The following is a 23876-nucleotide window of genomic DNA, read 5'->3' on the forward strand; positions in this document are numbered from 1 at the left end:
TTTTATAAGAATTTAAGAAGCCGATTACTGAATGACTCTAAAAGCTGAGTATCATTTCCATTGTATCAATTTAATTTTAGGATCTAATTATTATTTGGGCTTTAATGTTTCTTCAAATTTTATTCTAAAGATTTGCAACCATCGTGTTCCCAAAATTGACGTGTGACACTCTTCAACTTAAGTAGAAGTAGAAAGTAAACTCTCTGAAAAAAGTAGAACTTTAAATCTCTTAAATTTTGAACTCCCTTGAGTTCTTTGTGTTAATGTGAATTTTGGCATCCTTTTGTAAGTGTACCAAAACGTTCTTAATTTGTGGAAACACTAGGTTTTAAACTGTTTCAGATTTCCCATTTCGTGTGCTACTTGATGGGCAGCTGGTTACGAATTACATAGTGACATCTCCGTCACTTTCGTACTTTAGTACGAAGATAACCTGCTGAAACTGAACTTTCGGTTTTATTGATTTTCGACTTAATTTTTCTTATCCAGACAAATATTCTTCCACAAATCATATGTTCACCTCACAAAAATTAAATTAAAAATTATATTTTAGTGTTTTGTGTCCACAAACTTAGCCATAATATAGTTTTGCACATACAAATTCTATTAAGTTTAACAGAAAATATAACCATTTTATTTAAGTCAGAAATATAAAAATTAATTTGGCACAAAAATTGTACAAGTGGAATAATTTTACGCATAAATAAAAAGGGAAAAAGATATTTAACCCTAAAATTATTAGTGTTTTGTATGTTGTATGGTAAAATTCATGAACAATAAAGAACATTCAACTCATGTGTACACCCATTGATTTAAAGAACATGATTAAGACAAATATAACTTAGAAGTAGGATTTAAGCAAACTTTTCCCAGATTTAAATTCAGCACTCTGTTAGATCAATATTTCTACTGATATTGCAGCGACACAGAATTCACAACATTATTGGTAGCACTGCCTCACCTTATCTTACAGCTGACATTATTAAGAGATCGGCATTCCCACTGGAAATAGCACACATTCTCTACACATGGAAAATAAGAGAATGTGCTGAACCTAAAACTGACTTGATTTAGACATCAACAGATAAATAGATCTGCTATCTCTGGGAAATAATTTCAACACCGCCAAATAATGGAATGCTCTAGGAAGCGGAGATGGGAAGATCCTTTAATTGCTGAGGGTCGATGGAATGATCTACGAAGTGGAGATGGAAAGATCCTTTAATTGCTTAGGGTCGACCTGCGATGGAGTTTTGGTGAGGGCACATTGTGCAGTTGTAGTCTTCGGAAAAGCTATGACATCTCGAATGGAACTTGCACCAGCCAAAAGCATTACTAGCCGATCCAAGCCATACGCAATACCACCTGCCAAAATTATTTAATTAGCATGACACCCATGATCAATTATCCAATACAACAGATATGATAGTGTTTAGCTAGAACACATCAATAAAGACCATAAGAGTACTTGGTAATGACTCCAGATGAAGAAAATAGTAGCCAATACCAAGAACATTCAGAATACTTGTAATTATCACATGACATACTAAAGATCTCATCATCTCAAGGGTATGCAAGTAGTGTTGCTTTTGAGAAATAAGTGCTAATTCGAAAGATAACGGAACAGTTCTCAACCAGCACACCACACAGTAATTTTAATGAATAACCAGCTCTGCCAAATTTGTTGTCCTAATATTAGTGAAATTTCAAATAGCAATGCGTATTATGGCAGACTCAATTTTCCCATATGATTGTCAGTGTCATTTCATCTAAACATGTATTGTTGCTTTCCAATTGATTTCTCCCAAGAAAGAGAATTTCCTAAGGGGGGAAAAGGAGGATCATTATTTTGAATTATCTAGGGAAAATATTCTATTGGCTAGCCCACTAGCACTTAATAGTTGGGCACTATCAGCTAGTTCATCAAGAAAAGAGGAGTTAACAATAAATCTCTTCTTATTCCAAGCCAGAATGTCTCCCATGAATAGCTTGTAAAGAAACTCAACTGTTCTCTATCTTCAGTTTTAGCCATTATTGAGAATGATTTCAACAAGAAAAAGGAGTCTACATATATTGTCATCTAATGTGTGATCTCCTTCAGTCTCTAAAAACAGGGCATACAAAACATAGCCAAAAATGCAGCCGAAATAATTAATATCCCTATCAAGAAAAGGAGAAAAAACTCCGAAGATCAAGTTAAGTTGAATAATCAGGCTCGTCAAGAATAAAATTCACAAGACAATCTTTAAGTACCATGTGGAGGAGCTCCCATATCAAGACATTCCAAAAGGTATCCAAATTTCTCTTCAGCCTGCGTACACAAATTGCACCAGAAGTGCAGGAATATTAGTTCATAGAAAACTATTGCAAAAACATTCAAACTAACAAGGGCAAATAAACAGAGTATTATTACCAGGACTACTTACACATGGTTTTTCTCATCTTGGATTGAAAAACAATTGAGGTTATCTGAACTAAACCTTCCAAATCTATACATGTTTTATCACAAACAATCAGATATTCGTTCGTCTTTCACCAAATTCCACAGAAAATTGCAGGTCACCCTAAAACTGGTAAACAAATAGTTCTAGCCAACAAGTTCTTTGTTTTGACAATTGCAGATCAGAGTCAAATATTTTCTCTATCAATAAAGAAATCTGACCCACAAGTGTGGTTCTCACCCTGAAATAACAAGCGGCGATTTTGGATGTATCAAGCACTTGACTTGCTTTGGCAGTATTTTTGTTGAGCGTCAAATCCTAATAGTGATACCTCTACTCCTATCCATCAAAAGCTTGTTGCGTGTTAAAAGTCAAAACACAGCTTTCGCCAACAATACATGCGTTTTCTCTTGAAAAAGGAGTCAGATGGATCTGTGGTTATCTGGAAATGAGGAACGGTGAAATTGGATATATCAAAAACTTTGTTATGGAGCATTCTCGGGCTACCAGCTCAAGGTTGGGTGCAGGAAGGCAATCTGCACAGTCGGAGTAGAATATTCACAAAATATTCTTTTGGTGCTAGAAAATTGTGAAACCAAATGGGTTGGTTCAGTAACCTCCAGACCCTCGATGTTAATATTCATGGATTTCTCAGATTCAAACCGTATATGGGTCTAATCTCAACAAAGTTGATGGTGTTGCTAGCCGGTGAAGACGATTTCGAGTTAGAAGGCTAGAGGTGGACTTGTAGGCTTATAATGGAGAGTGGACAAGGGGAGGATGGTTAGGGTTGATCTGGAATGTAGGAGAAAGGTATAGGAAGATGGTGATTGTAGGGTTTGCGGGCTATAAGGGCAGGGATAAGGTTTAGAATCCAACGATATCGTTATAACGGTAGTGAGGTGTGGATTCCTGGATCAATGTTTGTTGCAGGTGTTTAATGAAGTCCAGGACGTGGTGGAGGTGTGGTTAATGTTGCAATGGGTAGGGATGGTGTCTAGGATGTGAGAATGGTGGTAGTTGATGGAGGAGAGACTAGGGAAGGCATTGGGGGTGGCCGTGGTGATTTGCGGCTTGTTGAATGCAAATCCCAAGACGGGATTTTCGTGGGTGATTGCAAAAGATCTACCCATTGGAATATCATAAAATTTGGATATATTGTTCCTCTAAAAGAGAGGAATCCAATAGATCCAAGATATTGATGTTTGGCGAGATAGATCGAGAGTTATATACAAATAGCGATTGAAGTTCGAGGAGCACGAGATGTACAGGGCTGACGGAATGATGGTGATCAAGGGCAAGGTAAGGACTAGATAGGTGGTAGTTGGACATGCCCAATGATATGAACCCACTTGACCTGATTCAAATCAATTTTTGGATAGAAATTTATACAGAACTTTAAAGGGAGTTTTTAGTAGATATAGTCGTTGGATCGATATGAAATTTTGATGGTTGTAGCTCTAGAAAAATCTTTCTAATAAATCTAATTTCACGCAGATCAGATGGCTAGATTAGAAGATATCTTCAAAAAATTGGATGAAGGTCGAAAGGTCAACTCTGATACCAATTGTTACAGAGCAGATCTAGACCGATTCGGACGTAAGAAAATTATGAAAATTATGAAAATTATGAAAATTTAGGTTGTGGTAGCCTCACGAAATAGGGTTTTAGTGGCTCTAGTTTCACATCAATCGAATGTCTGGATGAAAAGATATAATTAAAATAGTAGAGCAAAGTCGGAATGGGGCAAAATAGTAAATACTCGACGTTGCAGCGGTCGTCAAAGAGTGGCGGACGGCCAAGGGTGGTAGCGAACAACCGTAAGGTAGCGTGACTGCTGGAGGTGATGATGGCTATGGGTTGGAGATAAAATTTGAGTTTCTAACTTAGATCTCTTAGGAAAATACAGACGATCTAACAACTATTATAAAAATGGTAAATGCAAGAATAAGAAAATAACTAAACTTAATTAATTCTCAATGCTTGGATGCTTAGATAATTTAAAAGCACAGCCCCTCTATATATAGAGGTCGGGTATAATGAGTCCTACTCGGATTTAGCCTAAAAGGCTTATATGACTCGAACTAGGACTTACCTTAGAGGCTTACATGACTTAATTGAACTTGTCTTAGAGGTTTACATGATTAAATTGAATTTGCCTTAGTAGCTTATATGACTTAACTAGACTTGTCTTAAAGGCTTACATAAAAGACAAACATAGATCAATTAAAAGATAAATAAACTCGATTTATTAAGTCCAATGTCCTCATGATTCGATCCGATTAGACTCAAATCATATCAACTAGGGAGATAGAGAAGAAGAGAGACGAGGTGGTTAGTGCCCAAGGAGAAGGTAAGTCTAATGGAGGAAGGGAGGGAGGATCTAACGGCCAAGAATGGCTTGTGGCTAGGGTTGAAGGAGGTGATAGGAGGAAGGTAGGTCAAAAAGAGGAGAAGCTAAGGAGAATATTTTCTCAAATCATCACTAATCCTAATTGCACTCCAGAATATATATATTGGAGGCTAATTGGATGACCCAAACCACTTAATTAAACCACGTTCATATTGAGTCCAACATCCAATTAAATCAACTAACACAAGCTGAAATTAAACTAAACCTAGTACTAAATTAAAAAAACTAGCTAGAAAAATTACTCAAGCCATGAGCTTAATATCCACGAGATGATCCAATCTAACCTTAAGCACATCACACTTTGACTCACATGGTATTATTCTGCTTTGAGCATTAACATGTAATAGTGATGCTTCTACTTTTATCCCATCAAAAAGTTCTATGCGTGTATTATTTTATTTCTCTAGGCAAAAATATTTACCCACTCATTATTTTCAAAGAAATGTTCTCTGATCACTTTAATTCTATGTTTGAATGTTGTCGTCAAAATTCATTAGAGAATCATATTTAGTTTTAAGGGTTTTTTTTACACAATTGCTATTGAAAACTTTTAAACTATCATTTTTGCCACTACATTCTTTAAAATATCATAATTGCCACTAAAATCTTGTTACTCATTGAGAATCACCATCCCAATTAGTTTTAAACAGATATTCATGGAATATTTTTACTAGATACTTGTCAAAATGAACGAATATATCAGAATGCACAGTGATGGAACTTTTGAAAAGATTTAATGATTTTTGTGGCAACTATTGTATTTTGAAGAAAGTAGTGGCTATTATAATATTTTAAATCTTTCCACTGACAATTATGTAAAAATCCCTTAGTCTAAAGATGTTTGTCTATTTCATGTTGATTGTGTTTTGGACATCTTAAAAGGAGGCCATGCAATAAGAAACAACTCCTTAGTTAGTCGTTCTTTTACTTATGGGTTGTAGTAGCTATTTGTTTGTTTGCTGAAGAATAAGATTCCTTGCCAGTCAGAAATTCATGTCTCGGGTTTCGACGTTCAAACACCTTAGCCTAAGAGCAAAAGATGAGTTTTAGCATTCGAACGCCCGACGAAGAGGCCATGCTTGGAGTATTTGTTTTCTAGTCTTTTGTTTAAAGGTCAGTCAGATGTGGGTTAGTTAGACTCAAGCCTGTTCGATCCATCTAATCAAGTCAAGTTAGGGAGCCACCTATAAATAGATGTGGTACGCACCTAAGTAGTCACCTTTGAAATTAATCGATTCTTCCCCTTGTCTCTTCTCTTCTCCCTCAATCTTCTCTAAATCTAGCCTACCACCATTGCTCGCCAAGCTCTTTACCCTTTCGTCTAGTCGCCCCTCTCCTCCTAGAGAAACAACCCACTCTCTCCCTCCTCTTCTCTACCTTGTGAAGCACTCGAGTTACCACACACCACCATTACTCCACATTTACCAACCCTAGTCGAGCTCCACCACATCCACCACTCAGTCACCATTTTGCCGATCGGTTCTAATAGATTTGATCCTTCATCTCGAATCTATCAAACCCTTAAATACTATTCTAATCTATCTGTTGAATACCTAGGTCCCTCTTAACCTTGAAGGTTCATAGTAGACCTAAGTAACTTTCAAACCGGAGGTTGGATCGTGAATCTAAAACCATATTCATATTTGCATCATTCATGGGAGTAGAAAAATTCCTAAAGATGGCTAATCGGAGGCATACCGTATCACCATGAAACAAGGTAGTTTTAGTCAGAAAAATCAACAAAGTTGCCATCGTTTAAGGAATATATGAAGTCTATTTTATTGAAAGCTTGTGTTATGAGCTACTTTAAATTAGTTGGAGCCCCTAAGTTTGTAACAAAGCCATAAACATGAATGCCTAATCATGGTAACAAAAGCTAGCTGGTAATGTTCTGGCTCTCCAAATCAAATCATTCTCAAACACAATTAATTCCCAAACCTGCCTCACTATCAAAACCAATTAAATCTTTTCTCTGACCAAACCCATCAAATATCAATTTGATCACATGGACAAAAGTTTGTAGTTGAGAGCTTTTTACCTGCTTAGCAGCGATACCAACAATTTCCAAAATCTTTTCTTGTACTTCACGGTTATAAATTCTTAAACTCCCTCCACCAATCTAGTCCACCAAAAATCAAATTCAAATAGAAAAAGAAAGACAATGTTAGACACTTCAGTGGAAAAGATAGAGAAAGTGAATATTGATGCTACGCAAATAACTCAATTTGTGCTAATGAATGATCGGGCCAATAGATTAGTTCGATTTGCACACTTATCATTCCATGATGCAAGGAGCACAAAAGCATGGATTAAGGGAACACTAAGGACATACATAAACATGTGGATAAATACCCACCTACATAAGTACAAAAAAGAAAAATCACACAAGGAGGTGCAACCTAATGCATAATACAGGACAAACAGATACAAGGAATAGACAGTATCTTGTCCATACTGTCATGCATGTCAACAGGTTGAAATTAGAATGTAACTTAACGCTCAAGAATGATCTGGAATTTACCAAATATTATTTTTCATAATTTAATTTAATTCTAGCCTTTTTAGTTTACTTAAAGATATCATGATGGATATTTAGTGTACTGGTACGACAACACAAGGAAAATTGTACCAACAGTGCTATGTGCTGATGATTTGCACATGAAAGAAAGATACTGAAAAAGGATTTATAAATTAAGTAATTAACATAGCATAAAACATGACACAATATATGCTGATCCATAGAACTTTTTATTTATTGTCATTTGATTCTTAAATGGTTCAGAAATTAGTAATTTTTTGAGGTTTTCAAAATGATTTCTAATGCGATCCGAGTTAGATTGGATCACACCATAGGAATATTGGGCCCGATGGATCAAGTCAAATTATCTTATCTTCTTATTTGGCATCGTTAGAGTTTAAATAGGTTAGAGTTTATTTAATTAGCTAAGTTCAGTTCAATAACTTCTACGCAGTTTTAAAAAGATATTCATAGGAAATTCATCAGATATCCAAATATTATGAAATCAGTTGGAGAAGATCGACGATGTCCTGCTCTAGAATTTTCATATTCAAAGCTCCCTCAGACTCAGCCTCTATCTGTAACAGAATGAAGAACTAATCCGAACTAAATAAAAAAAACTGATTTAGCTAAGTCATATTTATCTCTACTTTATGTTTATGTCTGATGTAAGTCCTTAAGGCAAATCCTAGTATGAGTCAATTTAGGACTAGTCTCTATATATAGGAATACAAAAATGCATGAATAGTTTTGGTTAAAAACCTATCTCTCAAGTCTCTATATTCCTCCAACCCTCTAGAGTTCTATTCTTCGTCAATTCTCTTATTTAACTTCTAAATCTCCTTCGTCTAGTTGTTCCCCTCATCCCTGAGCCCAACCCACTTCACCTTCTTCATCCATTCACCCTCACAACAACCCATTATATCCATATGCACATCTTTCACAATCTGCCATCTTAACCACATGACCTTTATCCCTAGTTTCCATCTACTAAATCACCTCTTTTCATCAAACCACCACTATCTTCCCCTCGTTCTCATAGATTTTGACTATTTACACGTCCAATTCCACCTTGGAATCAAAAGTTACGATCTTCCCTAGTTTCATGAGTTGTAATTCTAAATTTGACATTTCTTGATTCGGACTTTTAAAACGGTTCATATCAACTTGGTATCAGAGCAAACCCTTATTGCGAATCGACTCTAGTCGGTTCGTAATAATTTCTTATTTAGTACATCCATATAGGCCATTAAGAGTTCTCTTATCTTCCAAAAAATTAATAGTATACTAGTATTTTGCAACCATCCTTGATTCCAAACATTTGGTTCTATAAATTACTTGATTCTGAAAGTTCAAATTATTCAGAAGAAAATAGAGATAAATGCATTCAAAACATCTCAAGGAATATTTACATTTAAGCATAAGGATTGCCTTGAAACTGTAACTATCCCCTTGAGACCCTAAAGATTTAGGGGCAATATGCAGAAAGGTGATGCATACAAATTATCATTCTGGACCTAAACTGTACTAGATGTACTGGCTGAACAGCACAATTAAATACGTCAAAACAGTTTTAGAAATCTAGAATAAATATAATTCACTCCTTGTCTCAATCTTAATGATTAAATATACATCTGCTTAACCATCAGTCCACTGCATATAGTCAGTATCTTGTGCATCATACCACAATCAAAGTAGCAGTAAAAGTCTTATGCATTATCAATTTCTAATATGTCAGAATTAACAAAATCTGTTACAACCATTTGATAATTTCTTGTTGTAGAAAGAATTATTCGGTCTGACCATGCTAACACAAGCAAGAGAGTATGTAAAAGTTATTTGGGTAAGTAGTATCCCTATCTAACTTAAGTATCAGATGTTTGGGCAGTCTTCTTCCTGCAAGCAAGAAGACGCAACGCTAGGGCTCACATTTCTCTCGTCGGGTGAAGGCGAGAGCGAATGTGAGGGCAAGCACGGCATAGTAAGTGGTGTCCCTGTCGTCTTTTCTTTTTTTTCTCCGAACCGGCGTTGGAGCCTCTTTTCTCAAGGCACAGTTAAGCGGCATGTGTCATACCATGCCGTGCTGTGCCGATAGCTATCACGGCAATCCATGGGGAATACTGATTCAGATATTATTATTTAATCATATATATATACACACACACACGCATATACTATTTGGATACGGACATGAATTTGAATAGAAAAATCTCAACCAATGTCAACAAAACTCAAATATGAAACGGGATCGGGTTGGATTAAATCCGACCCAGTTTCCCTCCTACCTCAGCACATCTTGCAGTGGGTACAACAGCAACAGCAAATCTTGTAAGAGGTTGAAAAATGAAGTGAGTAAATTAGCAAATCAATCAAAAGTTCTATTGGTATCACTTGGTTGAACAATTAAGACTCTCAGCTCATCCCGTGTAGCATATGCTAGTGCCAGTGCAAATAATAGAAAATGTTCCAGTATTAGATAAGGCTCAACAAATATTGCCCCCACCAAGGACTATGCATTGATAGGAGCTTCTAGGATTGGAATGCACTCCTACAAGTTGTTGCAGAGAAACATAATTGAATAAACAAAAGAAATGGATAGTACCTCAACTCCATTGTAGACCATGTCATAAGCCAGAGCACGAGCAGAAGATAGGTCATTCATGTCTTCAGGATTTGGTGCAGTAAAAGGGTGATGAAGAGCCTGTACAAACAAAGTTAACATGTAACCGCTTTACTAGACACTCAGTTGCAAGAAATAATGGCTTTAAAAATTGCTGATCTGTGACAGCTAAATCAAGTAGACTGAATCAGCCAAACTGCCAAAAGTCTGTTGAATGCTGAAATGTAGGATTGGACAATAAAAAGGTTTTGATTGCCCAAATTCTTTTCGGATCAATAAAATTGGCTGCATAGGCTCAGGTGAATTGTCCCCATAAGTTATATCAAATAGTCATACCTTCTACTAATTTTGTGTACTCTAACCTTCTGGTCTTAACATGAAAAACTTGGAATCTATACAAGATATTTATACTTCAGATCGAATAAGAAATTTGATATATATTTCCATAAATAGTAGAAAAAAAAATATAATAGAGACAGAAAGCACAGAGCACTAGTAACTCTTATTCTCAAAATGGAGCAAGATGCATGAAATTTAAAACAAGTTCTTGATATCTAGTCAGTAGTCAAGCACAAAACACAGCGGAACCATATAAAAATGATTACCTATTTAATGCAACATCATTAAAATTGAGCAGTATCAGGGAGAGATCTTAGAAAAGGCAGCCAGAAAAGTGCCTGCTAGTAAATGTCAAAGTTCCTTGGCCAAAAACACTTAAATGAGCTTATGAATCAGATATAATATGAGAACGTTCAACTTTATATGCAGCACAAATCAATCCTTGAACTTCTCCAGTACTTCTATATGCAGATACATCTGAAACATATATAAAGAAAACTGACCTCATATCTCTGCTCTGCATCATTCCATTCAAACAGTGGGAAATCAGTCACCCAAAGTATTGAATGCGATAACTAGCAAGACCATAAGGTAAATGTCAAAGATGAGAATGCATAGTTAAATTACAAAATTGCTGACTTAGAGGTTATTCAAAAATGAAAACTGAGACTAATAAAATGGTAGCATCAGAAGAATAAAGCTATAAACAAAAAGATAGAATTTACTTTCCCCAGTAAAGCTACTGCCAGCATAGAACATTTAGGAATTTGTGTTACATTTCTCAAGATGTATAATCATTTGGGTGTTTGGCATCTTCATGTTGGCTGTTTAATGTGTTCTTGATTAAGCAAAAGCATCAATGGCTGTGCTATGCCACCATTGGCATAGCACGCCCCTACATACCACTGGCATACATTTAACATAATTTTAATAAAAAAATAAGAATATTTAAATATGTTTTTGGGTCTTCGACACATCAATCTTTGGTTTTCGGTATAAATATAGGTATTAAAACCTACATTATAGTCTTTTATCTTTAGATTATTTTTGTAAGTGACCTATTTTATTAAATATATAGCGATAGTCAAATATAAATATTATTCAATACATAATATAACTGAATACATTGATTATTATACTAATGATTGAACACGCCAAAATATAATTGAACACATAATATTAATTGATAATAGTTAAATAATTATAAATTAATATCTAGTTGAGCATAGAAATAATAGAGAGGATCAAAGATTTTATTTACTAACACAATAATAATAAGAGAATGTTATATTACCTTAAATATTATTGAAATGTTGATAATCTTCAGTCATATTGATAATGATGCCTTTATTTGTTGACACAAAAATAACACTAACGTTGTTTGACGTGATTAATGGAAATAAGAAATAGTTAAAAAAAATTAGCTCCATATCAACACGCACTAACATATGGCTTAACTGAAGCATTTTATGCCAATTGGATAAACTATCATTGTTTACTCAAGAAAAATTGAAATATCAACCAAATTATGTTCTACAAATATTTACACATAATCTTTATCCAATTTCTCCCTTGCACTGACAAAATAAGATTTCAATACTTAATCATGTTTTTCTTCAATTCACCTCAGTTGAAAGATGATGAATCGATGACATTTTAACTGATCTTTCCTATTTCTTACAAATGGTGAAGTACCTACATTTATTTTTTGCTTTGTACACCAAAGAATTAAATAGGCAATAGATAGAAAGATAATTGTGGAAATGATCTGAGAGATTGAGACAGGCATCAGCATCCAAAATTATCTTAACAAAATCATAGGGGCTATAGATCAACAAAAATCCTATAGTGGAATTCAGGTGTTTACTGTTTACAATATCTGATGCAAGGTCTACCAAATATACCAGTTGCAATGTCAAACTTGTTCATGCATAAAATCATTGGAGTCCAAAGAGAATAATCCTGCCCAAGAGTTATCTATCCCTATTACACCAACTTCGGAATAATGCAAGCTATATGTGGACGAGATTATAACATCCAAATGTCAGTCAAAAAGCGTGAAAATCACATAATCCTTTTTATCTGATATGGGCATTCCCCATTATAAGTCTAACTCATGAGCCTTAAGACAGACAAAAGTCCACAATACGAACAAATAACTGAAAGCATTCAAAACAAACTCACAAAATTAAGTGCATAAAGTTCAACTACATATACAACACAAAGCAAATTAATTCAATGAAGTCATGCTCAAGGTAAGGATGAATCTTAAAGAAGAATAACAGCATTACAAAACATAAGTGAACAGCCAATCTAAATTCATAATTAGGTCCCTGGATTAGTCAATCCTTCAAATCAATTTTTTGTTTATCACAGGTTTTCTCTGTGTTGACTTAAGGACCATGAATAACAATAGAAAGTCCTCCTAAATAAAATATTTCTAGTATCTAGATATTGTATATATATTGTCATGGACTTCAAAGGTTCAAAAAAACTTACATGATTTATCAACCCAAGTTCGTGGGCAGTAAATAATCTGAGTCTGTCAAGAGTCTTGTTAACATTTGCATGGTGACCAAGGGCAAACAAGATAAGATCACCTGCCTTTGCACCAAGAGCATTCAGCAGTTGTTCCTTTTTTCCAGGTTCCAGACTAGATACCAATGAAGGAATACCTTCAAGTTCCCCTATGTTCTCCAGCAAAGGAAATGTGCAAATAATTGCATCCATATGTGATGAATAAGGACATGATGATTGAGTAGAGAATTTGATAGGTAGCTTACCAATTTCCAGAACCTTGAGAAAAGGCAAACCCTTTGCTCCAGCTTTAATTGCCTCATTATAGATATCACCTTTCTTAAGAGCAGTATTGGAAAACTTTTGGGCACCTGAAGGCACACATAAGGCTTTTATGATCCCTCCATTTCCTAATGAATCTGCAAAAACCTTGAAGCTACATCCCAGAAATATATCACTGACCTGTAATTACAGAACAATAAAATGCACTCATTAACACAGAACTATCAGTGAAGACAGAAATATATCAGTGTCGATCGATCAATGCAGATAGTTAACAAATTGAACAAAATAAGCACATTTAACATCTTTCTGTGTTTAACCACCCTAATTAATTTTTTTGAGGGTTGAGGCCTCAATACAAGAGTTATTTCAAAAGACCCATTCTCTGGGATAGAGAAAATAACCACATAAAAGTTTGCTATACAAGGATTTCCTTGCTGTTGGCATGCACCGTGCTGACGCGTTGATGACACGGCACATAGCGCCGCACACCTCATGCCAATGCACCATACCGACACATAGTATCGACACTAAGAAAGTGCCAAATCAGTGGGTGAGAGTAATATAGAGTGATGGAGGGAAAGAAAAGAAGAGAGAGAACACTTCCGAATTACTAGATCGTCGCAGTCAAAACATCATCGGAGCAGCACTGCAAAATCGTAGCTGTCTACACTCTTCTTATGGGGAAGAGAAGGGCAAGGTTTAAAACATTCTTTATATTCCTTAGCAGATATAAGGTAAGTAAAAGATCCGCTAGGAATCATTCCAGATCTAACTTAAGTGAAAGATCCTCTATGAATGGTTCCAAATATCTAACTTCTAAAAAAAGGAAAAAAAGAAAACAATCCACTTCATTTGTTCTTCTTCCTCAGTGATTTGACTACTCAACCCTAGCCACCAAAACTCTTCTCTTTGCTATGCATGATCCTATCTCTGACACCCCTATGTCAGCCCAAATAGCTACCTCAACCCTCTTCCACCTCCAAATAACTTCTGCATCGCCAGAGATTGATGCTTGGAGAAGGAAGGGAAGGTGCTGCTGGCACCACCATACCACATGCCAGCACTTCACTGGCACGGAATATGCTGGCCGAGAAGCCCACTGCCACCGGTCACATGACAATCCTCGACACTATGCACCCTCTCAGACAGGTGAATAAGTTAAAATTATCAGCAAAGCATACTTACACAAGACTAACAAGCTAATAGAGAACTAGATTAACTGCATCATAATCCACAAGCAAAATAACCACAGATGTGCAGAACAAAGAAAACAAAAAAGTGCTTATCTTTGTTGTGTATAATTAAAGTTTTGTACAATGCGAAGTTTTCTAATATATTTGGCATCGTATGAAGAGTTGATTTCTTCCAAAAATTATTGATGTAATGGCCAAACACTACACTTGGATCATCTTGGTGCAAATGCTGCATGTTTCTTCTAAACAACTAATTTAACAAGGAAACGAAAACAAGACGGCCAACAAATTAAGTTTCTTCTAAGTGCACATGCATATCCACAAAAGACACTCACATCTTTCAATTCCAACTCAAACCGAAGATCTGGTCTATCTGTTCCATAACGAACCATTGCTTCAGCATAGGTGAGTCTTGGAAATGGGTTAGGAAGCTGGACGCCTAGAATCTCTTGAAACACCTGATACAAGACAGTTCATTTATCAGAATCAGCTGAAATATATTCAAATGACTAAAAATTGCAATTGTCTAGAACCCATAAAGATGAACATATCAACAGCACATCATGTAAAACAGGAACAAATAGTTGGTCATCGTCTACATTCTTCTTTCTGAAATTTATTATAACAATAAAATATTTGCAGGTGTACCATTTTCATTTAGTTTCTATTAAGGGGAATGGGATGATTGGAAATAAAAAACAATCAAAGCCTAGAAAAAGCTAAGTCCACTAACTCTTGGTTGTATGCTTATTAAACATGTCAACTGGTAAGCATGTGGGATTTCCTTCCATAAAGCCATAATGGGGTTTAGGTATAAAAGCCCCATGATATGTGCACTTAGCTTCCGCCAATCCTCATAGTCATACCTAATAAATAAAGATTTATTTTTTACATATATATTTGACAAACTGTTTATTCGCATATCTAATCCTCAAAATTGGAAGTTACATATAAGCTCTTCCATATAGACATTATAGACATTATCATCTGCTCGTAACTTTAAACACTAAAGAGCATATAAGCAGGTTCCAGACTTCTTCTGCATTGAACTACGGAAGTAGCAGAGTTTTGGAGGGGGTCTATGCATATGTAGCATTCTAAAAATTAGACATGCAGATAAGAAATTTTAAGGGTATGCACAGAAAGCCATTTAAGCATAAGATTCATGTTCTTTTTTCAATTAATAAAATCCAAGTTCATTTATATGTAGCAACCAATGGTCTCGATAAAAAATGTCCATCAAATGAAAAACAACATACATGTCTCACTAAGTCCTCATTGAGTTCCAGCATATCTTCCAATGGTGTAAAAGCTAATTCCATATCTAATTGTGTGAATTCGGGTTGCCTATCAGCTCTCAAATCTTCATCCCGAAAGCACCTGTGGTATACAAAAAAAAATATATCAAATTGACATGAAAAAGAAAAATGATGATATGACACCATTATATCTCTATCCAGTGTAGAAACGTCTTAATAAACATCCAGATCGAAATTCTACTTCTCATATGCCATATCCGGCGGAAACATGAAAATTTTATCTGAGAGGACCAAGAAATTTTAAAAAACGGCTTCTATGCTAAACACAAAGCAAGAGTAAAGGAAAATTGTTCATTAATCATCTGCTAATAATTGGACCAGATAATTATTGCTCGAAGATAATAATGCCCAAGCATCCAATCATTAAAATTTCCAGTCAAAGCATGCTAAATGAAACATATATGAAAGAACCTTACCTTGCAATCTGATAATATTTCTCAAATCCAGAGACCATCAGCATTTGCTTGAACAATTGAGGGCTTTGAGGCAAAGCATAAAATGTCCCTGGCTTCAAAAACAAAACTGAAGATAATCAAGAGACTGTGCAAGCTATAGAAGAAAGAAGCTTACATATCTTCAGTAAAGAGATGTTAACGGTACAATATCTAGCTGAAGTAACTTCATATAAGAAATAAAGTTTGTGAGAAAACTATTGCAGAATGAGAGTCAAGGTAGATTATTGATTGGCGATATTGGTCCTTATGAGGAGAATCAAAGACAAGTACCAAGAGCTCCCTTTTTAAGACGTATTTGGTTGAAAAGTGGGAAAAAAACCTCAACTTCTGAAGAGAGTTTCTAGATAAATTACTTTCTATGAAATTTTTATTACTTCTTAGTGTTTTGTGGAAATTGAAAATGTGTGGCAGGATGTAGTCATGAATAATTATTGTCACATGCACTATAAATGTGGTTGATAAGTATCACATTCTCTCATTTGGAGGGAGACGATTGGGGCAAAATAGGAAAGCTATGAGGTTTAGGTAAAGTGGGGGAACCCACTTTCTAATAACTTTCTCCTATTATGAGGATGAGGTGGAGCAGTTTAAAGAGCATGTAGCCAGTCCTTAAGGGGCATGCAGCCAACCTTTAGACCTGTTGTACCTTTTCCATATGCAAGGAAGGCAAAGAAAGGAGTGTAGTCAGATTTTCATTGAGGTGTCCATACAATTTGTATCCCAAGGGGCATGCTGCCAGTCCTTACCCTTACTTCTTACCAATCATGTCTTCTCTTATTTGTTAGTAGGAATCAGTGTTTTGAAAAGCAACAAAGGCAGCAGCCTTGGGGGAGCAAAGCACTGGTCACCCCTCAAAGGGAGTAGGGAGGTGGTTAGGCCAACAAGGCAGCCTTGGCGAGCTGGCGGCCCACTTTCGAGGACTATTGGTAGCCAACTTCCTTCTTCTCCTCCTCTTCTTCTTATTCTCCTCCTTCTCTTCTTTTTCTCCTTATCTTTATCTTTCTCATACTAGAAACCACTATTTCCATTATTTTCTTTGGAAACCATCACTGCCTTCATTTTTATTATGATCCAACCACATGAGTTAAGTTAGCCAAATCGGTTGAGTCGAATCAAGTCAAATTGAGTTAGTTAGTTAATTTATCTTATTATTTTAAATTTTAAATAAAGCGAAACATCCTATGTGGATCCGATCCGCTAGAGTTTTTACTCCTATAAATAAAAGTGGATATGTGTTTATCGTTAAATGAATCTCAGTTTAGCCAAATATTTTTTATCGTCTTTTACCTTTTAATATAGCCATTAGATTGTCTTTATCTTCGTAGCAGTAGATCGTAGCCGTCGAACCTCTAAAGCTTTCAAACCCTAGTCATCATTTTTCTCCAACAATCACCCTACTCTACAGCCGTCCACCACCACTCTTGGTCGTCCGCCACCCTCCAACGACTACCGTAACGTCGAATTCATATGAAACCAAAACCATTGGAACACTAACTCGTGAGGCTATCACCTTATAAATTTTCATAATTTTCTTCATCCAAATCGATCCAAATCTAGTTCGTAACAATTTTTGTTTCTCTCACATTAGTGACCACCACTTCTATTATTTTATTTGCGAACCATCGCTTCACCTTTATTTATTTTTCTCTCTTGACATTGGGAACCACCACTTTTATTTTTCTATTTTTTCTCTCCCTCACTAGGTGACATGCACTCACTATTATTAATTTATTTTAGATGCATTAATAAAATACATATGTATATATATATGTATGTATAACGTATATATATACATATATATACATATTTTTGAATTGTGATCTTTTATTGTTATGGTTATATAAATTACACTATTAAAATTTTGCATATGCTATATTGTATTATTTCATATCATATATAATTATTTATATCTTAAAAATGTAACATCGCCTTGGCACCCACCTTCTACCTTGGCGCTATGCAACAGGATGACCAACCGCAGCCTGCAATCATCTTTCAAAACATTGATAGAAATTGTACTTGGTCTATTAATATAGGTTGACACTTGGCCCCATGTAGTTGGCATATTCAATCTATGGGATCAGCCTCTCAAGCAATAGCATATTCCTATGTAAATCTTGTCTTCTAGTGTTTGCACTAGTGAGAGCCTCGTGTAGTACACACATTTCTTTTCTTATTTCATTGTGCTTTGCTTTCATTTTCCTTTTTTTCTTGTTATTGTTCCGACTCTGATTATCCCATTTAACATCTTCAATCCAGCTTTATTGATTAATTAGCATTTTCAAAAAAGAAAAGAATTCTCAAGTCTCAACCTTATGTTTCTTTTAAATCATCGAATTTTGTTGCTACTCAATTTCATTCCCACACGCCCACACAGTAAAATAGGACATATACTTATCCTAGAAAGAATAGTGAATCAACATCCACAAATAAGCACGTAAGAATCTTCAACCATAGCCACATGCCCACACAAGGTCAAGAAAAGAGTACCTATAAATCTATAACAGCATTGACATGAGATCCATGGTGCAAAATTAGACCACCAAGTTTTAGCTGAACTTGTAAAAAGTCTTAAACTCGGACTATCTACTTTTAGTAGCCATACATATTGTGCTTGGCCAGTATATGAATACTTACATGCCTATGAAACAAATTCTCTTCACACCCATACTGCCATAGTTATGAGCAAATATCCTGATTTTCTCTTTTGACTCCAAAACCCATATTTAATTTTTGCAACGCTAATTTCTGTAATAATTCACCCTTTCCATACTAACTAAGTCACTTTTTGCCAGTAAACTGCCAACAAATAAAAAACAAAATCATATTCTGGAATTAAGCAATATGATAAACATGATGAGATAACAATGAATGCCCCAGACATGTGAATAAGTATATGACTTTATGTATAATTGTATATATACAGAAGATTGATTACCTGAACTCTTGATGGCACAAGATAGTCTCGAGCACCTTCTGGTGTAGACTTAGATAATATTGGAGTCTCAATCTACCTTATGGTGCATAATAAATTCTGATCAAATTCAAGAAACAGTAGATACATAGAAAATAAACATGAGGAACATAAACAAGAAAACATGAACGAGACAGCATAATAGCTAGCCACTCAATGACAACTATGTGGTCCATCGCAGAGGACCAGAAATTAAATCAAAGCTCAACAAGTGATTGGCATATTGACAAACAATAACTCAGTAAAATCATGCCAAATGACATGGACCACAATCTTGTGATGGGTGTGCCAACTACAAGGGATTTCACGTACTATATCAATGTTTTATCATCATCAATATGATGATGGGTGGTCTTCAACCATAATCAGACAGTAGTTAAACAACAGAATTAAAAATAAGTCTTGGCTATGATTTTTAAATAGAACAGGAATCAGATATTTTTCCTTACTTCTTAGAGGTTATTAAAGTATTGAATTTGTCATTTATTAGAGTGAAAAAAATACATGTAATTGATTGAACCAGAAATAACATCCTATTGAAGGGCAACAAAGATCCACAAAGATGGATCTGATACTCATGATATCCATAAAGATGCATCTGACACTCGTGCATTTCTAAGACAAGCTTCTGTATCAAATGGATATATAATCTAAAATGCAATATATTACAACACCTACTCAGTTTATTTCCTAGCATAGGAAACTCAGGAGAACAAGACCATGGAACATAGATGTTAGATGGATTAAGAAAGTCATACCTCCACAAAATCATGATTATCCTCTAAGTAGCGCCGAATGAGCTTAACCACCCTATGACGCAACCTCAAGTTTGATTGCATCTGAGCTCGCCGTAAATCGAGTACTCGAAATCTAGAACATTTTGACAAGTCTTAATTTTGAAAACTCTGATAGATGGTACATTGCTTAAGTAATAGGCTAAAATGAAATCCAATAAACTCAGCAAAAGCAACCAACTTTGACACAACATATGAAGAATGCGACAATTGTGGAAGCTTTTATGTATTAAAAATTGGAAATTGACATCTAGTTGTATAGCGCTAAACTTTTCAAAAGATCCATTTCAAGTCATAAACCAGAGGATCATGTCTAATTATCAAGAGTGCAAAACAATGATGAGGCGATCAATTCTAATTGCGCGTGATTTGAAGTGCTACAATTGAAATTTAAAAAGTATGTGCATAAACAATAGATAACTCTTTAGCTGAGACGCATATGCTTTCAATTTGATTGAGTGTAACTAAGAGATCTAACATCAAAAAGTCTGGACTGTAAGGGAGTTCCACAAATTTTACTTAGTTTTCACATTGGAATGTCACAAGAAATTTTCACATCTGACATAGGTTGCCTCATGTACCCGTCTAAAGTTAGGAAGGTTTCTTTTCTTAGGGTTAGTCAAAGTTGTCACTTGTCAGAAGTTATTACCATTCCATGTAGAAATTATTGAATTAACCAAATCAACTAAAATGCACTTCCTGAAGAGCCACCCATAAATGATCCGTGTTTTGCAGAATTCCTTCAGCATTGCTTTCTCCAATATGCAGCAAATTCAAGATTTCATCTTACTTCATACCCTTAACAAATAATACATTGGAAGTAATTTTTCGCTCTCTAATCGGTGTTATGTTGCTGAAGGACCTTTAGTTTTAGTTTTAATGGTTATCTGACTTCTGTGCAAGTATATGGTATAAATTAACATATGCTTTCTTCTTGAGTTAAGCTAGACTTTCATTGAACATATATCATCCACTAGTTTTATAATAGAGGTCTAAAAATTAACACTTTGTAAGTTCAAAAGGATGCATAGACAAGCTTCATACTTTTTGCAGTAGAACATTTATAAACTACAAGTATATTTTTCAACTGTGTTAGCTTCCAAAAGATTTTGCATCAGAAATGTGTATACTGTAATCTGAGCAATAGAGAAAACAGAAAAACCCACCCCTAACTGTCATGTTACAGTACATAGATACATACAAATGGGCATTGATTTTGATGAAATAAAGTAAGAATTGTGATTAAAAAGTGATTAAATTAAATTTGGTGCTAAAAGAACAATTCTTATGCAAAAAATGTAAAGCATAAATGTCACCTTAGACGTATCTCTTCTGTAACGACGTCTTTTACATCATCAGCAGTTGTAACAGGAAAAGGCAACGGACGATTTACAGAACTCAATACTACAACATGCTCTGCAGCGACCTAGAATTGCATCAATAGAACAAAGCTGTAGTTAGGGGGTGAGGACTAATGGATTTTCCTGACTGACAAAACCAAGACTTTTCCTGCATCTTCTGAAACTGTCAGTGATATTTTTTTCCAAAAGTTCAGTAAATCTTTTCATACTGAATTACACATGGATTGGAGTATCGGTCGATCCCAATTCATACTGCCAAAACAGAAGGCCAATACAGCTGACATGATCGATGCATATCGATTTTTCAAGAATCCGATTCTGATCCCGAAAACGATACGTAGAATCTTGGAATTACATGTTAACAAGTAGGGTCCCTCAGATAATATTTTGTACTTCTAGATTTATAGACTCAACAGCAACGTCTCCTGAAGCCCAGCAAGGAAACCAATTACCTGCCTATTTACTACTAAAGCTATTGCAAGATAGAACATCAATTTCCTGTTACCTACTATAGGAGTACCTACTTTTCTCTTCAAAATAGACATTTGACTAAGAACTTAGCCAAATGAACATTATCGCAACAGCCTGCAAATATGCAATGTTCATTAATATTCTACATTTTCAACCTTAATCGAGCAAAAGTGACTTATTTAATTGAGAAAATTTAGTGAGCCCAACCAAAGCAAGCTCAGAGCCGTGCTGCATTCATTTTGGTTCAGGGGATCACCAAATTTTGAACTTTTATGGCTTTCCAGCCCAAATCAGCACAAAACAGCAAGTTTTCTTCTTTTTAGAACGACGCCCAAAATGCAACTTTATTCCAAAAACAATCAATATTGTCAAACCCACATAAAACTACTAAAATGTGTGGCGGTGATTCCATACCTCCACAGCCCCAGTCTTCATCTTCACATTCACAGATTCGCCTGGCCGAGACCTGACAACCCCCTCCACAGCGACCACATGCTCCAACCTCAGCTTATTCACAACAGAATACGCATCCGGGAATTCATCCGGCAGTGTAGTTATCTACTCAAAAGCAAAAGCATAAATAAAACAATCAATCAGCTCCAATTCCACCATCCAACCACTCCTACCAACCAACCCTCACCTGCACAATCCCAGACTGATCCCGGAGGTTGAGGAAAGTGAGACCGCCATGAACCCTATGTAGAGCGACCCAGCCGCAGAGCCGAACACGTCTACCGACGTCCTCGACCCCCAAATCTCCGCAGAAGGCGGTTCTCGAGATCCATCTCAGGGGAGACTTCGAATTTCCGGGTACCGGTACCGGATTGTTGGGAGCTAGGGTTTCGAGAGGAGGGGGAGGAGGAGAAGGAGAAGGAGACGACGAGATCGAAGGAGAAGAAGAGGAGGCGGTGAAGAGATGATTGCGTTTGGAACATCTTGGAATGGACTTGGGAGAGAAGCGAGCAAGACGAGAAAGGCGAGGAGAGAGGAAGAGGGGAGAGGCGCGAAGGAGCGAAGACATCGGCCTTTCGAAGTGGATAGCTCGGTACTCGGTAGTCGGAAGCGAGAGAGGTAGCGTCTCGTTCCGCAGACGTTTATACGGGCATATGACTCAGTCACGTGCAATGCACGAGGCTTGGCGTTGTCAAAGATTGACTTTTTATTTAATACTATTTTAATATAAAAATATTATTTTGATACTAGAGAAGCTGAATGTTTCAACGTTGAATATTTTAATGTCTTCTGACGACTAAAATATACCAGCAGAAGTAAACACTCGCTCTCTCTTCCCCACTCTATCCCAACCCTAACCTAGAGAAGAAGAAAACTAAATTTAGTCAATTCTTTTAATAGGTTACAGAACGATTCCTTTAAAATCTGACTTTATGGTAGAAAATAGTCCACGCAATTGAGAAAACATATTTATCAAATATTCTCTTATAGTTAAAAAATTACGAAACTAAGTGGGATCGATTCGTAACTCCCTAATCTACGTTTTTTGTATTTACGTTCTTCACAGATTCGAACTGCAACTAGAACAAAAACATGATATATTATAGATGATGATAGTGGTGATAGGTGGAGTGAATGTTAGGATTATGGATGATAATAGATATGTGGGTGAATGGTTGATGTTGTTTAAGGGATAAAGACGAAGGGAAAGAAGTGGTCGAAATCCCAAGGAAGAGGGAGGACTCGACAGACGATGGAGATTAGAAGTTAGAAGAGATTTTGCCAACGGTAGAGATGGTAGGTTGGTGAAGAGGGAGGAGAGAGATTAGGGTAGAGAGAAGATAGAGAGGCAAGAAACCAATAATCTAATAGCATAATGATATCCACACCTTTATAGAGGCTAGTTAACAAACCAAAATAACAATTATTAACCCTAATTCTAGTGGACTCCCGCTGATCACGTTCGAATGCGCCCGATCGCGTTCTAATGTACAAAAGTCGTTCTCTATCGATGCGAACGCGATGCAAGAGTTCGAACATGCTCGATCGCGTTTAAACAAGCATTTCGCATTCTCTATTTTTGGTGAACTTGATGTAGGCATTCGCAACCGATAAAAAAATTATTTTAATGAAAACAAATAACTAATGCAATAAAAAAAGACTTTAACTAAGTGTATCAACCCACCACGCTTCCCTCACCTTGTCCACAAGGTAAAAAGTCGAG

General features: G+C 35.9%; 1 protein-coding gene across 2 annotated transcripts; it reads right to left on the reverse strand.

Annotated features, from left to right (window-relative positions):
- Positions 1 to 825: 825 nt before the first annotated feature.
- On the reverse strand, positions 826 to 22770 carry LOC140773590 (aspartate--tRNA ligase, chloroplastic/mitochondrial). 2 transcript variants are annotated; one of them, XM_073116223.1, is made up of 15 exons: positions 22341 to 22770; positions 22115 to 22258; positions 21185 to 21294; positions 19833 to 19944; positions 19039 to 19110; positions 16062 to 16153; positions 15586 to 15706; positions 14662 to 14784; positions 13115 to 13310; positions 12831 to 13018; positions 10835 to 10906; positions 9975 to 10073; positions 6893 to 6973; positions 2254 to 2311; positions 826 to 1365 (listed from the first exon to the last, which is right to left on the reverse strand). In XM_073116223.1, the coding sequence occupies exons 1-15, from the start codon at positions 22719 to 22721 to the stop codon at positions 1196 to 1198; spliced, it is 2019 nt and encodes a 672-aa protein (XP_072972324.1). In that variant the 5' UTR covers positions 22722 to 22770; the 3' UTR covers positions 826 to 1195. The 2 variants fall into 2 exon arrangements, 1 of the variants encoding a protein (XP_072972324.1); XR_012106493.1 differs by lacking the exons at positions 826 to 1365; positions 2254 to 2311 and adding an exon at positions 10598 to 10691 and having other exon boundaries at positions 6939 to 6973.
- Positions 22771 to 23876: the final 1106 nt, after the last annotated feature.

Source organism: Typha angustifolia, chromosome 13, assembly GCF_048772165.1.
Source record: "Typha angustifolia cultivar Huaian chromosome 13, ASM4877216v1, whole genome shotgun sequence".
Lineage (NCBI taxonomy): Eukaryota > Viridiplantae > Streptophyta > Magnoliopsida > Poales > Typhaceae > Typha > Typha angustifolia.

What these genes read in the sequence shown, in the direction of transcription:
- LOC140773590 (XM_073116223.1), bottom strand. Translation starts at nt 22,721, where the DNA reads ATGTCTTCGCTCCTTCGCGCCTCTCCCCTCTTCCTCTCTCCTCGCCTT. An exon ending in ATAATCATGATTTTGTGGAG is followed by an intron (nt 19,111 to 19,832) that starts GTATGACTTTCT and finishes ACCATAAGGTAG; the next exon opens with ATTGAGACTCCAATATTATC. An exon ending in TGGTCTACAATGGAGTTGAG is followed by an intron (nt 6,974 to 9,974) that starts GTACTATCCATT and finishes TTGGTGGACTAG; the next exon opens with ATTGGTGGAGGGAGTTTAAG.